At 44.3% G+C, this 15,726-nt stretch overlaps 1 protein-coding gene across 1 annotated transcript in view; it reads left to right on the top strand.

Annotated features, from left to right (window-relative positions):
- The window catches only part of ZNF592 (zinc finger protein 592), a 28,724-nt gene that overhangs the window by 12,196 nt on the left and 802 nt on the right, over positions 1-15,726 (top strand). Inside the window, exons 3-9 of the mRNA XM_007445638.1 lie at positions 5,834-6,012; positions 11,989-12,165; positions 12,445-12,604; positions 12,718-13,005; positions 13,233-13,345; positions 14,020-14,155; positions 15,371-15,720. Coding sequence (XP_007445700.1) covers positions 5,834-6,012; positions 11,989-12,165; positions 12,445-12,604; positions 12,718-13,005; positions 13,233-13,345; positions 14,020-14,155; positions 15,371-15,720 — 1,403 coding nt within the window. The remainder of the gene's footprint in view (positions 1-5,833; positions 6,013-11,988; positions 12,166-12,444; positions 12,605-12,717; positions 13,006-13,232; positions 13,346-14,019; positions 14,156-15,370; positions 15,721-15,726) is intronic.

Genomic DNA, 15,726 nt, shown 5'->3' with positions numbered 1-15,726 from the left:
TCCTTTTTTTTTTTTTTTTTTTTTTTTTGCGGTACGCGGGCCTCTCACCGCTGTGGCCTCTCCCCTGCGGAGCAAGGCTCCGGACGCGCAGGCCCAGCGGCCTTGGCCCACGGGCCCAGCTGCTCTGCAGCATGCGGGATCCTCCCGGACCAGGGCACGAACCCACGTCCCCTGCACCGGCAGGCAGACTCCCAACCAGTGCGCCACCAGGGAAGCCCAATTTTACCTTCTTTTAAAAAACTAAATTTATTTATTTTATTTATTTATTTTTGGCTGTGTTGGGTCTTTGTTGCTGCATGTGGGCTTTCCTGTAGTTGGGGTGAGTGGGGGCTATTCTTCATTGCAGTGTGAGGGCTTCTCATTGTAGTGGCTTCTCTTGTTGAGGAGCATGGGCTCTTGGCATGCGGGCTTCAGTAGTTGTGGCACACAGGCTCAGTACTTGTGGCTCATGGGCTCTAGAGTGCAGGCTCAGTAGTTGTGTCGCACAGGCTTAGTTGCTCCGTGGCATGTGGGATCTTCCCGGACCAGGGAATGTGTCCCCTTCATTGGCCTGCGGATTCCTAACCACTGTGCCACCAGGCATGTCCCAATTTTACCTTTTTTGAAAACATTTTTATTTATTTTTAGTTTTTGGCTGTGCCCTATGGCTTGTGGGATCTTAGTTCCCCAACCAGGGATCAAACCCATGCCCCCTGCAGTGGAAGCACGGAGTCTTAACCACTGGACCACCGGGGAAGTCCCTATTTCTTCTTGATTCAGTTTCGGTGAGCTGTATGGTTTTAGAAACTCGTTCATTTCTTCTCTGTTGTCCAGTTTGTTGGCATATAATTGTTCATAGTATTTTCTTATGGTTTTTTGTATTTCTGCAGTATCAGTTGTTATTTCTACTCTTTTACTTTTTACTTTGTTTATTTGGGTCCTCTGTCATTTCTTCTTGGTGACCTGGGCCAGAAATTTGTCAATTTTGTTTACCGTTTCAAAGAACCAGCTCTCGGTTTTATTGGGTTTTTCCTATATTTTTTTAAATCTCTATTTTATTTCTTTCCTCTCTGATCTTTATTATTTCTTCCGTCTGCTGACTTCAGGTTTTTTTGTTCTTTTTTTTTTTTTTGCGGTATGCAGGCCTCTCACTGTTTTGGCCTCTCCCGTTGCGGAGCACAGGCTCCGGACGCACAGGCTTAGCGGCCATGGCTCACGGGCCCAACCGCTCCGTGGCATGTGGGATCTTCCTGGACCAGGGCACGAACACATGTCCCCTGCATCGGCAGGCGGACTCTCAACCACTGTGCCACCAGGGAAGCCCTTGTTCTTCTTTTTTTAATTCTTTTAGGTGGTAGGTTAGGTTGTTTATTTGAGTTTATTCTTGCTTTTTGAGGAAGGCCTGTATCACTATGAACTTCCCTCTTAAGAACTGCTTTTGCTGCATCCCATAGATTTTGTATGGTTGTGTTTTCATTGTCATTTGTCTCAGGATATTTTTAAATTTCCTCTTTGATTTCATCATTGACCAATTGGTTTTTTAGTAGCATGTTGTTTAGTCTCCATGTAATCATTTTTTTCTGATTTCTCTTTCTGTGGTTGATTTCTTGTTTCATGCCCTTACGGTCAGAAAAGATGCTTGAAATAATTTCTATCCTCTAAAATTTGTTGGGGCTTGTTTTGCATCCTAGTATGTGGTCAGTCCTAGAGAATGTTCCATGGGCACTTGAAAAGAATGTGTATTGTGTGTTTTTTGAATGTAATGTTCTGAAAATATCAATTGGTTTACCTGTTCTATTGTATGTCGTTTAGGATCTCTGTTGCTTTAAGGTTTTTTTGTCTGGAAGATCTGTCCACTGATGTGAGTGGAATGTTAAAGTCTCCTACTATTATTGTATTCCCATCAGTTTCTCTCTTTGTGTCTGTTAGTATTTGTTTTATACATTTGGGTGCTCCTGTATTGGCTGCATATATGTTAACGAGTGTAATATCCTCTTCTTGTATTGATCCTTTTATCATTATATAGTGTCCTTCTTTATCTCTCATTTTGGCCTTTGTTTTAAAGTCTGTTTTGTCTGATGTGAGTATTGCTACCCCTGCTTTCTTATCATTTCCTTTTAAATGAAATATCTTTTTCCATCCCCTTACTTTCAGTCTTTGTATGTCCTTCACCCTAAAGTGGGTCTCTTGTAGGCAGCATATTATAAGCTCGTTTTTGTTTTTGTTTTTTTTTTAATCAACAGTCTGCCACTTTGTGTCTTTTGATTGGAGCATTTAGTCCATTGACATTTAAGGTAATTACTGACAGATATGTATTTATTGCCATTTTAAACCTGTTTTCCAGTTGATTTTGTATTTCTTCTTTGTTCCTTTCTTTTTGTTTTTCCTATTGTGGTTTGATGGTTTTCTTTTGTTTTATGCTTGTGTCCTCTTCTTTTTGTTTTTTTGTGAATCTGTTGTATGTTTTTGATTTGTGAGTCATTCTTTTTTTAAAAAAATATCTCATGAGTATTTTATTTTATTTTTTATAAATTTATTCATTTTTGGCTGCATCGTGTATTCGTTGCTGCACACGGGCTTTCTCCAGTTGTGGCATGTGGGGGCTACTCTTCGTTGTGGTGCGCATGCTTCTCAGTATGGTGGCTTCTCTTGTTGTGGCGCGTGGGCTCTAGGTGCACAGGTTTCAGTAGTTGTAGTGCGTGGGCTCAGTAGTTGTGGCCTGTGGGCTCTAGAGCGCAGGCTTAGTAGTTGTGGCGCACGGGCTTAGTTGCTCTGTGGCATGTGGGAACTTCCTGGACCAGGGATCAAACCTGTGTCCCCTGCGTTGGCAGTCAGATTCTTCTTTTTTTTTCATTGTTGTACACAACATTTATTGTTTTTGCATTTGCTGCCAGGAATGTTTGCCGCGAGTTCACAGCCAAGTTGTAGATAGTGATCTGTGACCCTCAAAGCATGACGGTGTCCACTCTTCCTGAGTCCATACCTGGACTCAGTCTCCACTTGGCTTGTTTGGGTTGGTTTAAGCTGTAAGCTAATTCAAACCTTTCTACACAAGCTGTGTATACATTCCAAACACAGACCATCTATCACCCTGGTGGTGAAATCTGAGAGGAGCAACATAAAGTGGTTTATAGCACTTATTGATTTTAACTTGGCTAATATCCCAAACTAGTTAGGAGATAAGGCATTCCTCAGCAGGCAGGCAGATTCTTAACCACTGTGTGACCAGAGAAGTCCTGTGAGTCATTCTTTTTGATGCTCAATTATCCCATCTTTGATCAGTGGGAGCCCCTTCAAGCCGGCTCCTGTGTCATTTTGATATGAACTCATTAAACCTTGAGAAGCTTTCTTACTTTGAGCCTCAACAAGATGTCCTGGGCACATTTCTTGTGCTAAACCTAGAGTCAGTTGTTTTTCCAAGAAGCCAGGGTTTTTTTTGTGTGCATGTGTGTGAGAAATGACATTTAGAGGCCACGTTCTGGGCACCAGAGATGCTTATTCTGCTGGATATATCTGTTCCTAGGCCTTTTCAGTGGTCAGAGCTAAAAAATATATTTTTAAAAAGAGGAAAGGAAGATCATGAGTTTATGCTGGTATTAAAATGTAAGATTATCTTTTTTTTTTTTTTTTTTTTTTTTTTTGCGGTACGCGGGCCTCTCACTGTTGTGGCCTCTCCCGTTGCGGAGCACAGGCTCTGGACGCGCAGGCCCAGCGGCCATGGCTCACGGGCCCAACCATTCCGCGGCATGTGGGATCTTCCTGGACCGGGGCACGAACCCGCATCCCCTGCATCGGCAGGCGGACTCTCAACCACCGCGCCACCAGGGAAGCCCAAGATTATCCTTTTTATGTAACTGATTTTATACTGAAAATCTTGGTTCCTAAGATTTTCTTACTACACACGTACACACACACCCATACACACCAATTTTTAAATATCAAAATCAATATTATTTCTAATGTTAGGACAACTGCATAAAGTTGAGGGTGTATTTGCAGTTCTTTTTGTCCTTAGAATATATCATATTAAGTATGTATAAGTCAAAATACTGTGTTTTAAAAGTCACTGGGGATAATTTTTTTTCTCTACATGGTTATGTCACCTACTTGATACATAGGTTGTTTCTGTTTTTCAGTTTTTAGGGAATGCTTTTGTTTATTTAGTTTAATTTTGTATATGTATTTGAAATTATGTAAAACATTTATGTGATTCCAAAATTACATAACAAGGTATATGCAGAAAAGTCTTGCTTCCATTCCTGTCCATTTCACCCTGTTCTCTCCTTCCCCATAGGTAACCATTTTTTATTGACTTTTGGTTTACTGCTCCATTGCTCCTTTTTTGCAAATATGAACAAATGTGTGTGTGTATGTGTGAGAGTGATTATTTCCTCCGTTTTTATACAAAAAATAGCATACTTGTTTACTGTTTTGCACCTAGAGCAATAGTGAAAAAACAACAACAAAACCTTTTATTATGGAATGTCCCAAACATATATAAAAGTGGAAAGAACGGTATAATGAACCTTCTTTTAACAGTTACCAACTCAGTGGCCCATCTTGTTTCATCTATGTTCTTACTCACCTCTCCCCCAGTGGATTGTTTTTAAACAAATCCCAGCATTATAGTATCTATTTCAGTATATATATCTAAAAGAAAGTTTTATCCTCAAAAAATACCAAAACATAGACATAATATCATCACATCTCAAAATTAATAATAATTCCTTATTATCAAATCTTAACATCAAATGGCAGATGTCTCAGTATTGTCATCATTAAGTTAGGGTTAAAATATCTGATTGACTCATTTCTTTTTACACTTGGCTTGCTTGAATCAGGATCCAAATAAGGGCTATACATTGCAGTTGTATACACTGAAAATGTCTTTTAAGTCTCTTTTAATCTGTAAATTCCTCTTCCCTTAATCTTTTTTTTTCCATTGAAATTTTTTTTGTTGAAAACACTGGATTGTTTGTCCTGTAGAGGCCCTATATTCTGGATATTGCTGCTTAAAGCAGAGATCTTTTCCTGGCCTCCCTAACAACTTATCCCTCTAAGCACTCCTCTGACCCCAGGTCAGTGGCCCCCTTAGTGAGTAGTACACTTGTCCTTTTTTTCCTAAGAAGGGCCTCTTCAGATGCAGGCACCAGCTTAGTCTCTTGTTTTCCCCCTCTGGGCTGTCTGGGCTGTCCCCATTAGAGAGCTTCAGTGAGTCTGCCTGTAGGACTTGTTAGCCTCTGGTTCTCTCCTGGGACTGAGAACAAAGGAGCTGCTACCTATCCTGTGCTTTCCTGTGGGTGTATGTGGTCAATTGTGGTTCAGGGCACCCCCCCAGAGTGGGCTGAAGTTATGGAAGCTCAGTTAGTCTGCACTGGGGCTTCTGAGCATTAACCAGGGTAGGCTCAGGTCTACTTTGGAAGTCCCTGAGTCAGCTGACTAAAGCTGTTGAGTAGGAACCTGCTGAGCTAGGGTAGAGGCCCTGGTGAGTCTGGCAGTGTAATGAGGTCTTAGAATTCAAGAAGTGCCTTGGGCCTCTGAAAAGGAAAACATGGTCCTCTGCTAAGCCAGAGGAGAGAAGTACTCACAGTCCTACATGTAGGACTAATCTTTGGGAAAATATGGTCAGGTCTGTTTGTGATTAATAAGGTGAGAGGCAAAGCTAGCTTGGGTGTCAGTGTCAACACTTCATGAGGCCTGGGGATTTCACTAGTGTCCTAGGAGAGCTGGAAGAGAGAATGGTTGGGGGAGGAGGTCATTCTGACCCATGTCCTAGGAAAGCCAGACAGCTCTGATTGGAGAGCTACAGGCCTGTGGCTCCTGCGTGAACTGCTTTCTTGCTGTTCTTTCCTAGACTTGCCAGGTGTGCCAGATGCTGCTGCCCAACCAGTGCAGTTTCTGTGCCCACCAGCGGATCCACGCCCACAAGTCCCCCTACTGTTGTCCGGAGTGTGGAGCCCTCTGTCGCTCTGCCTACTTCCAGACCCATGTAAAGGAGAATTGCCTGCACTATGCCCGCAAGGTGGGCTACAGGTGGGTGCTACCTGACTCACTGTCCTGGGCTTGCCCAGTGGCTGGTTATTTTTCTGGACCAGAACTCATTTAAGACTTGAGTTTTGGGAGTTCCCTGGTGGTCTAGTGGTTAGAATTTGGTGCTTTCACTGCTGTGGCCTGGGTTCAGTCCCTGGTTGGGAAATTGAGATCCTGCAAGCCACGAGGCACGGCGAAAAAAAAATGAGTTTTGATCTTAAGAGGCCTGGGCTGCAGCCTAATAAGAGAAGAATGTTGATTGGTATGTGGACAGACATTTTTATCTTGTAGGGAACCAGAATAGCAAGGGGAAGAAGAATTAGGAGTTAAAAAGTTAAACATTAAAAAAAAAAAAAAGCTTTGGGACTTCCCTGGCTGTTCAGTGGTTAAGACTCTGCATTTCCACTGTAGGGCACGTGGGTTCGATCCCTGGTTGGAGAACTAAGATCCCACATGCCATGCGCGGCACAGCCAAAAGATAAAAAAAAAAAAAAAATGCTTTAAATGGGAAGATTTGGGGGAGATTAGAATATATATAAGCATTCACTTTGTCAGTTTGTTTTTTAAAAGTATATAAATTTGTTCACAAAGTTATCATGTTTGGCATATTAATTTTAAAGTACTATTTCAGTAATAAATTTACAACTGTCAGTACTTTCAAATGTTCTCAATTTTTGTTAACAAATGGCAAGACGCCAAACTCAAAGGACTGTGGTATCTTTGTGTTGATTAGTTTTTGTCAGTTTGTGAGAAGCAAAACCTAAGAATGGAAAAAATCATCAGCTTCATGGTAAAACTGAGAAAACTCTATTTTAATTAAACTGAATCTTCTCCATTGTGTCGAACAAATATGAGCAAGAAGTCATTTTCAGGAAAAAGGTCAAAATGAGGGAGAACACTCCCTCCAAAACTCATTGATCCGTCATTTTACATTGACGCAATCAGGTCTCCTTTACTGGTTTACTGGTTGCTTGGAAGTTTATACATCTTCTCATGCTTTACTTGATCATTTTTACTTCAGAAATATAATTTTGCCCAAATTTATTAAGGTTTTCTTCTCTTTAGTATTAAATTTTTTAAATTGATTTAGTTCATTTAATAAACATTTCTTGAGTACTTACTGTTGTCTTTAGCATTGTGCCAGACACTCAAGATACAAAGATGATTAAGACCCAGCTCCTGCCCTCAAAGGGCTTCAGTCTGATAGGTTACAGACATGCACACAAGTAATTACGATTCAAAGTGGTAAGTCCCATAGTTGAGGAATGGTTAGGAAAGCTTCATAGAGGAGATACTAGGAGGTTTTAGGTAGAAGAAAGTGGGGGAGCATATCTGGCAAGAGCATAGGCAAGGGATACCAGCACACATAAAAGGGCTTACAGGAATGATGAGCATTTCAATAGATGTAGGTCAGGATGAACCGGAGGAAGGGTGAGAAATGAGACTAGGGAGTTGGTAGAGGCCAGGCCATGCAAGACCTTGTATTCCTTGGCAGACGTTTGGACTTTATCCAGTGGACAGTGATGAGCTACAGAAAGATTTGCAGCAGGGGAGTGATCCAACTGGATCTGTGTTTTAGAAAGATCATTCTGGAAAGCTGACGTGTGTATTAGAGGGGAGAGATTAGAGACTGGTTGTGTGGCAGTCCAGATGAGAGACCGAGGGATTCAGCTAAGGCATGGCTGTGGGGATGGAGAGAAGGTAAATTTGAGAGAGATTAGGAAGTAGAAACATTAGGGCTTGATGATAGTTTGTATACTGGGGTGAGGGATGGGGAGTGGTTAGTGATCTTCCAGGTTTCTCTCTTGGTATAAGCATTTCCAAATGTAGACTGATTTCTTTTACATGTTATGGAGAATGGAGAAGCTAAAATGTATGGGAAGAAAATAATCCAGAGATGGGGTTATACAAAGCCCTTGCCACCGTGTTGCAGAAGAGCATTGCTGGGCAGCATCCCAGGCTACATTTTAAAACCAAACACCTGAACCTGTGTTTTTTGCAGTATTCATAAAGTTTTAAAATACCTTTCTAACTTTGACTTAAGTGTATGCTGCTTGTTTCAAGATCAAATCGAATCCAATAGCAATGCAATCAACACTTTAATTTTTGTATTTGAATCTTTAATCCAAGAAATTTTCAATAACACAGATGGATTAATAGCATTTTTTGTCTTTAAATATTTTACTTTCTTCTGTAAGAGTAGAAAGAAACCTAATGTCTCAAAAGGAATTTAGTTTATCAAGCCTTTGTAAGAAATGTCAGACAAAAAAGTATTATGATTCAGCTAGAGGTATTACTGAAGATATTGACATTAAAATTTTCAATGATCTATGGTTGAACTCAGAAGATATACACACTAATACAGTATTCATTATACTTAAGATCTTCAACTATTAATGTGTTTTTCTGGTAACAGCTTTATTCAGATGTAATTCACGTACCATCCTATTCACCCATTTAAAGTGTCCTATTTGGTGGTTTTTACTATATTCACAGAGTTGTACAATCAGTCACCACAATCAATTTTAGAATATTTTCATCACCCAAAAAGAAACCCTATATTTGCAATCCTCCCATCCCCCCAACCCTAAGCAACTACTTTCTGTCTCATAGATGTGTCTCCTTCGGACGTTTCATATAAATGGAATCATATGATATGTGGTCTTAGCCTAATGTTTTCAAGATTCATCCATGTTGTAACATATATTAGTATTTCATTCCTTTTTTGTTTCTACCTGTTGGCTATTATGAATAATGCTGCTAATGAACATTCATGTACAAGTTATTATGTAAAACATGTTTTCAGTTCTTTTGGATATGTACCTAGCAGTAAAATAAGGAACTACCAGATTGTTTTCCAAAGTGGCTATACCACATTTATATTCCTATCAGCAGTGTATGAGAGTTTTGATTTCTTCACATATTTGTTATTGTCTGACATTTGCATATAGCTGTTGTTGTGGGTATAAAGTTGTATCTCATGATTTTGATTTGTATTTCTCTGATGGATAATGATGTTGAGCATATCTTCATAAATTTATTGGCTATTTGTATATTTTCTTTGGAGAATATCTATTCAGATCCTTTGCCCATTTAAAAATTGTGTTATTTGTCTTTCTGTTGTTGAGTTGTAAGAGTTCTTTATATATTCTGGTTACAAGTCCCTTGTCAGATGTATGATTTGCTAATATTTTCTCCCATTCTCTGGGTATTAATTTTTTTTTTTTTTTTGCGGTCCGTGGGCCTCTCACTGTTGTGGCCTCTCCCGCCGCGGAGCACAGGCTCCGGATGCGCAGGCTCAGTGGCCATGGCTCACGGGCCTAGCCGCTCTGCGGCATGTGGGATCCTCCTGGACCGGGACACGAACCCGCATCCCCTGCATTGGCAGGCGGACTCCCAACCACTACACCACCAGGGAAGCCCTGGGTATTAATATTTTTTAGGAAATTCTCAGAAGGTACCTATGTTCCATTTCACTGAGCTCTACTACAGAGTTTTACAATATTATATTTTTAGAATTCTATAAATTATTCTGCTCTTTCTTGAAAATTTGTGACCAGTGTCATAAGGGAGCAAGTTTAGACTGTTTAATAATGTGTTATTTTCTTATTATTTGTGGTTACTGGCAAAGCTAAATATTTTACTGCTCTTTATCTTTTCTAAAACTTTATATGTTTGACAGCATATGGTTCTATAATTGTCTGTTTTCTCTTTTTCTCTTAAACAGTTGGTAAAGAGCTGTGTCATAGGGTTGGATTTCTCTTCTGCAGAGTTTTTCATCAGTTTGTAAACCCTGCTTGATTCAGTCCTTCACTGAGGCTACTTGGCACATGTTCTTTTACCCCTTTATATTCTTACTTTCCATGAGGTTTCTTCCAGGAATGTCTGCTGGGTAAATAGAATGGATTTTCAGTCGCATTTACATTGCTCCTGTAGGAGTTTGGTCAAATTGCACAAATAAAACCACTTAAGAGATTCTTTACACGTCAGGTGTATTTGCCACTTTGGATGAATTTGGAAATATGTGGGGTTTTTTTCTCCTCATAATTACTTGTGGTATGGATGTACTTCTGTGTGCTAGGAGTTGGTCACTATTTTGTTTAGCAGGAGAGAAAAGAAAATATAATTTAAGTGTAAGTAGTTTGTATAGTTGCTGTAACACATGTACACGTTTAGTAATGAATGCTCATAGACCTCAGTTGCAAACAGGCTTTGGGTTCTGTGCACTTCTCCTCATTGCTAATTAAGTTTGCAAAAGATGATTCTGTCCCCCACCCCCACTCCCCAACACACACAAAAGGAAGAAAAACAAAAGGACTGGTCAGGATTCTGTGATGAGTTATGTGGATTGCAAAAATGGGCTAATGTATTGAAATGCAGGCTAATATTGGGAGTCAAAGAATTCTTAAGTGAAGGGATGTCCTTTCAGTAAAGCAACAGCCTCTCTACTAGCCTCTGTCTAGCCTACTGGGATGTCAAGGTTATAGGAGCAAGCAGTATTGCAACAAACAGAAATAATAGTTATCTAAAGAGGAATAGCTGGGAGCAGGGAAGGTGTTTTCTCATGTAGGGGAGACCTGTGTGTGTTTATAGGCATGAAGAAAGACTGAACACATGAGAGGGTCTAGGAACCTGAATAGATGCAGGTTAGCCTGGAGGAAGGTCACATCATTTTCTGATACTGAAGGAAGGAAACACAGTATTTATAGAGATATTTTGAAGTTGAAAGAAGAGTCCAACAGACCACAATTTCAGAAAAACGGTTTAAGACAGTTGATACTTTACAAAATGATATATGCACTAAACAAAACTCAGAAAATTTGAATTGGTAGGGAAAAAAAGAAAAATGTTATCCATAGTCCCACCAAGGAGACACTAGAACACTTATGAGCTGCACGGTCCAAAATGGTATCAGGGGGACTTGCCTGGTGGTGCAGTCGTTAAGAATCTGCCCCCCAATTCAGGGGACACGGGTTTGATCCTTGGTCTGGGAAGATCCCACATGCCACAGAGCAACTAAGCCCGTGCGCCACAACTACTGAGCCCGTGCGCCACAACTACTGAGCCCGCATGCCTAGAGCCCGTGCTCCGCAACAGGAGAAGCCACTGCAATGAGAAGTCCGCACACCGTGACGAAGAGTAGCCCCCGCTCACCGCAACTAGAGAAAGCCCGTGCGCAGCAACGAAGACCCAACGCAGCCAAAAATAAATAAACAAACAAAAAATACATTTATTAAAAAAAAAAAAGAAAACCCAAAATAGTATCAGGCACATGTGACTACTGAGCACTTGAAGTGTAGCCAGTGCAACTGGCCATTTTATTTTATTAATTTAAATTTAAATAGTCACATGGACAGTGCAATATAGAACATGTCCATCATCACAGCAAGTTCCATCAGAGAGTGCTGCTCTAGAGCATTTCTTCTTGGGCTTTGAGGGCTGTTTATTTTAACGTGGTTGTTATGGCGAGTATAGCATTCCGTAGTTGTACATTTTATTCAGTGAACATCCCTGCCTGTTCGGCTCCAGCTTGCGGAAGACACAGGCTTTCTGCAGTCTCCTTCTGAAATTCCTCTTGGACTCCTTCAGTTGTTATCACACTTAAATGGATACTGTTGATGTCATTTTTGAACCATTCTCTACCCTCTCCACTCCCACCAGATTCTCTTGGCTGGGTTCAAGTTTTTGGTTTGCAGAAGAATATTTTCTGGCCAGTGAGGGGAGGGGAGGCTGTCTTCCCCCTTCTCTACCAGGTTGGATGTTGGGCTTGGGGGACCCTGGGTGACTGCATTGTGCCAGGCGGCAGCAAGCAGGTTCTCGAGGTGTACATGTGGAGGATAGAAGACTGAGTGCATGAGGGAGGAGGAGAGGGAGGGTCCCTGAGATGACCTGTTCCTGTCTTCCATTCCTCCTTTTCCAACACTACTTCTCGGTCTGACATGCCTACTCCCCCCGCACCCCCCAACATCTGTTATCCAGGTGCATCCACTGTGGGGTAGTCCACTTGACCTTGGCCTTGCTGAAAAGCCACATCCAGGAGCGACACTGCCAGGTTTTCCACAAATGTGCATTCTGCCCCATGGCCTTCAAGACTGCCAGTAGCACCGCGGACCACAGAGCCACCCAGCATCCCACCCAGCCCCACAGACCCTCCCAGTGAGTGTAGCTCCAGGGCCAGCAGGCCTGTGGAGCAGAGCTGATAGCTTGGGTGCTCTGTGGGGAGGTGTTGGGATGGACTGGGAAGCCTGGGCTAGTGGCAGAGATGCCTGGAGTCCTCTAAAGACATCCTGAGTCTGCTGAGTATCAACGTTGGCTCAGAGTATTGCTTTCCCAAACCTGACTCTGGTTCAGAGAGATCAGAGATGGGGTGGAGGGGCCTTGTGGTTCTGCCAGCGCAGCCTTGGGTACCTCACACGCTGGGGCTTGTCTCGTCAGGCTCATTTATAAGTGCTCCTGTGAAATGGTCTTCAACAAGAAGAGGCACATTCAGCAGCATTTTTACCAGAATGCCAGTAAGGCGCAGGTGGGCGTCTTCAAGTGCCCTGAGTGCCCGCTCTTGTTCCTGCAGAAGCCAGAGTTGATGCAACATGTCAAGGTGGGACACCTTGGGGAAGGAGGCTGGGGAGAAGGGCACATGCCTCAGGCCGGGGGTCTGACTCTGTGCATCTTTCCCCTTGCCCAGTCAGTAATCGCTCTCCCCATCCCCAGAGCACCCACGGTGTTCCCCGAAACGTGGACGAGCTGTCAAGCCTCCAGTCTTCAGCAGACACATCTTCAAGCCGTCCTGGCTCTCGAGTTCCCACTGAACCCCCAGCCACTAATGTGGCTGCTCGGGGCAGCTCCCTGCCCTCTAGCCGCTGGGGCAGGCCAGAAGCCCATCGCAGGGGTGAGGCCAGGCCCCGGCTGAGGAACACTGGCTGGACCTGCCAGGAGTGCCAGGAGTGGGTTCCTGACCGGGAGAGCTATGTGTCCCACATGAAAAAGAGCCATGGTCGGGTAAGTGTAGCCACACGGGCACAATGCAGCCCCAGATTCTCTGGACTTCGGTCCTGTGGGGTCATAGCCCCCTTATGTGGACAACTTCCTGGTGCTTTGGGCATGGTGGGTACTACAGATCTTGAGGTCTTGGGGCATCCTCCTTTCTGCCTTCATCATCTGAGAAGAAAGATGCACCCAGAACTGTCTTATGGTTCTGATGCTTTGCATCCTGTCATCTCCCATAGACGTTGAAGCGGTACCCATGTCGGCAGTGTGAACAGTCCTTCCATACCCCCAACAGCCTGCGCAAACACATCCGCAACAACCACGACACAGTAAAGAAAGTCTACACTTGTGGGTGAGTCCCTGGGGGCGGGAGCCAGGAGGCCTGAATTTATCAAGACTGTCCATAGTACCACTGGGGCTTTTCTCTGCTGTGAGATTAGGTCTCAAAGGCAAGAGATAAGCAGGTTTCTAACGGGAATGTGCTGTGGCTAGGTCAGAAATGAGGGCATTCCAGAAATAAGCTTCTAGAGCCTGGTGGCTCTGGAGCCCTCCCCCTTCCCAACTCCCTAACCCCAGGCTGGCCTGCCAGTCAGCAGTGGAGGGCCCTGAGGTTTGAGAGGAGTGGTGGCAATGTGAGCATGTGCCCCGTTCGGCTGTGAGGCTTCAACACCATCTGTCCGAGCTTTAGGACAGGACAGGCCACTCTTTCAGGCTGACCACTAGCCCAGCACTTGGGTCTCTGGACCCTGATACCAGAGAGTGGAGAGTGCAGTCATAGCTCAGGGCCAGTACAGATACTCTGATTTGCTGTTGTTGTCTGCCACCTTGGCTGGCTTGCTGGCTAGATTTCTCTGGGGAGTACCCAGCACCACCCAGCCAGCCTGAGGGCCACTCTGCCTGCTCCAAACTCTCTCCCCGCTGGAGCCAGAAGCAGTTTTGCCTCTGCCTGCCTGCCAGACCTGCCTGGCCCCCCTGGGCCCCGGAGCCTGTCATCTTACATGACCTCTTTCGGCTGTACTTTTGCAGGTATTGCACAGAGGACAGCCCCAGCTTTCCTCGGCCCTCCCTCCTGGAGAGCCACATCAGCCTTATGCATGGTATCAGAAACCCTGATTTGAGCCAGACGTCCAAAGTCAGACCTTCGGGCGGACATTCCCCTCAGGTGAGTGTGGGACCCCTGCCCACTGGAGCAGCTTGCCCAGTGCGGCTGGAGCTGGAGGGGCACTAGGAAGGCTACAGGGAGCCCATTTGTCCTTGTGGCCATGGGGCAGCCAGCAGTGACAGCGTCCCTCAATGCCAGTCACTCTCTAGTCTTGTGTGACCTGCCTGGGGACTGCACACAAAGAAAGGACAGGAACAAAGACCCACGAGGCAGCCCATTGACCGTTTTTTCTTTTTGTTTCCCTGTCACTGCGACCCCCTTCCTTGGGTGTATGCTGCATTCTCTGGCCATCAGAGTACTTTAACACATACCCTCCTGCTTCTGCCCCCTGCAGTCCTAGGAGGCAGGGGTAGTCAGGGCTCGCTTTAGGTGAGGGTGGCCATGTTTGGCTGAGTCACCTCCCCACCCCCACTCCCAGTTACAGAGGAGCCAGACCTAGACTCCTGCTCTCCTGGACCTTTGTCCTATGGCCTCATTCCTATTTCATGCCCTAGTCCATTTCTGGTCAACTTCTGGAGCAGCCTCCTCACAGTAGGGTCTTCCCACTCCACGGCGAGGGGCTGCTCCTCAGAGGGGCAGGCATGTCTGGGAAACTGCCTGGATTTTCAGGAGTTTCTTTAATGGCTATTCCGAGAAGGGCCCTGGTCTGCAAAGGCCCTTTCACACACAGCAGGAAGGGTGTCAATTGACATTTTGGCAACATCTATGATTAAAATGCATACCCTCCCTTCTCTGCCAAATGCATACATCCTCTGATCTAGCAGTTCTGCTTCTAAGATTTATCTGTCAGATATCTTTGGCCTTGGGCATAAAGAAATGTGTCAATATATGTTTTTAAGTGAAAAAAGCAGGGTGAAGAAAAGTGTGCGTGTAATGCTATCATTTCGTAAAAGGCAGTAGTTTTATTTCTGTGTACAGATAGAATATCTTTTGGAGGAGCCACAGAACCCAGGTAATACGGTGTTCTCTGGAGAGCAGGGCTGGGGAGCCGGGTAGGAGGGACTTAATCTTTTCTATACCCTTCCTATATCTTTGGAGTGTTGTGCCACATGTATGTGTTACATTAAACAAACAAACATAAGAAACAAACCAAACCTAAACCGGAATTTAGGGCTGCGGTGAGCCTGACCTGGGTGGTGATTCTGTGAGTCCTTGGGCTGCGTTTATCATGTTTGAGGGGCTCATTTCTTGGGCTCACATCGTTTCCCCTTTCAGGTGAACCATCTGAAAAGACCAGTCAGCAGAGCAGGGGATGCTCCAGACACCAGCAATGGCACGACTGTCTCTTCCTCCAAAAGGCATAAGTCCCTTTTCCAGTGTGCGAAATGTAGCTTTGCCACAGACTCAGGGCTCGAGTTTCAGAGCCACATACCTCAGCACCAGAAGGACAGCTCCACAGCCCAGTGTCTCCTCTGTGGCTTGTGCTACACCTCTGCCAGCTCCCTCAGCCGCCACCTCTTCATCGTCCACAAGGTGAGAGACCAGGAGGAGGAAGAGGCAGAGGCGGCAGAGCCAGAGGAGGGCTCTGGGGAGGAGGTGTCCGTGGAGACCAGGGAGAACGGACTGAAAGA

Source organism: Lipotes vexillifer, unplaced genomic scaffold (assembly GCF_000442215.2).
Source record: "Lipotes vexillifer unplaced genomic scaffold, Lipotes_vexillifer_v1.1 scaffold2822, whole genome shotgun sequence".
NCBI classification, from domain to species: domain Eukaryota; kingdom Metazoa; phylum Chordata; class Mammalia; order Artiodactyla; family Lipotidae; genus Lipotes; species Lipotes vexillifer.
This window is presented reverse-complemented; position numbering and strand designations above follow the sequence as displayed.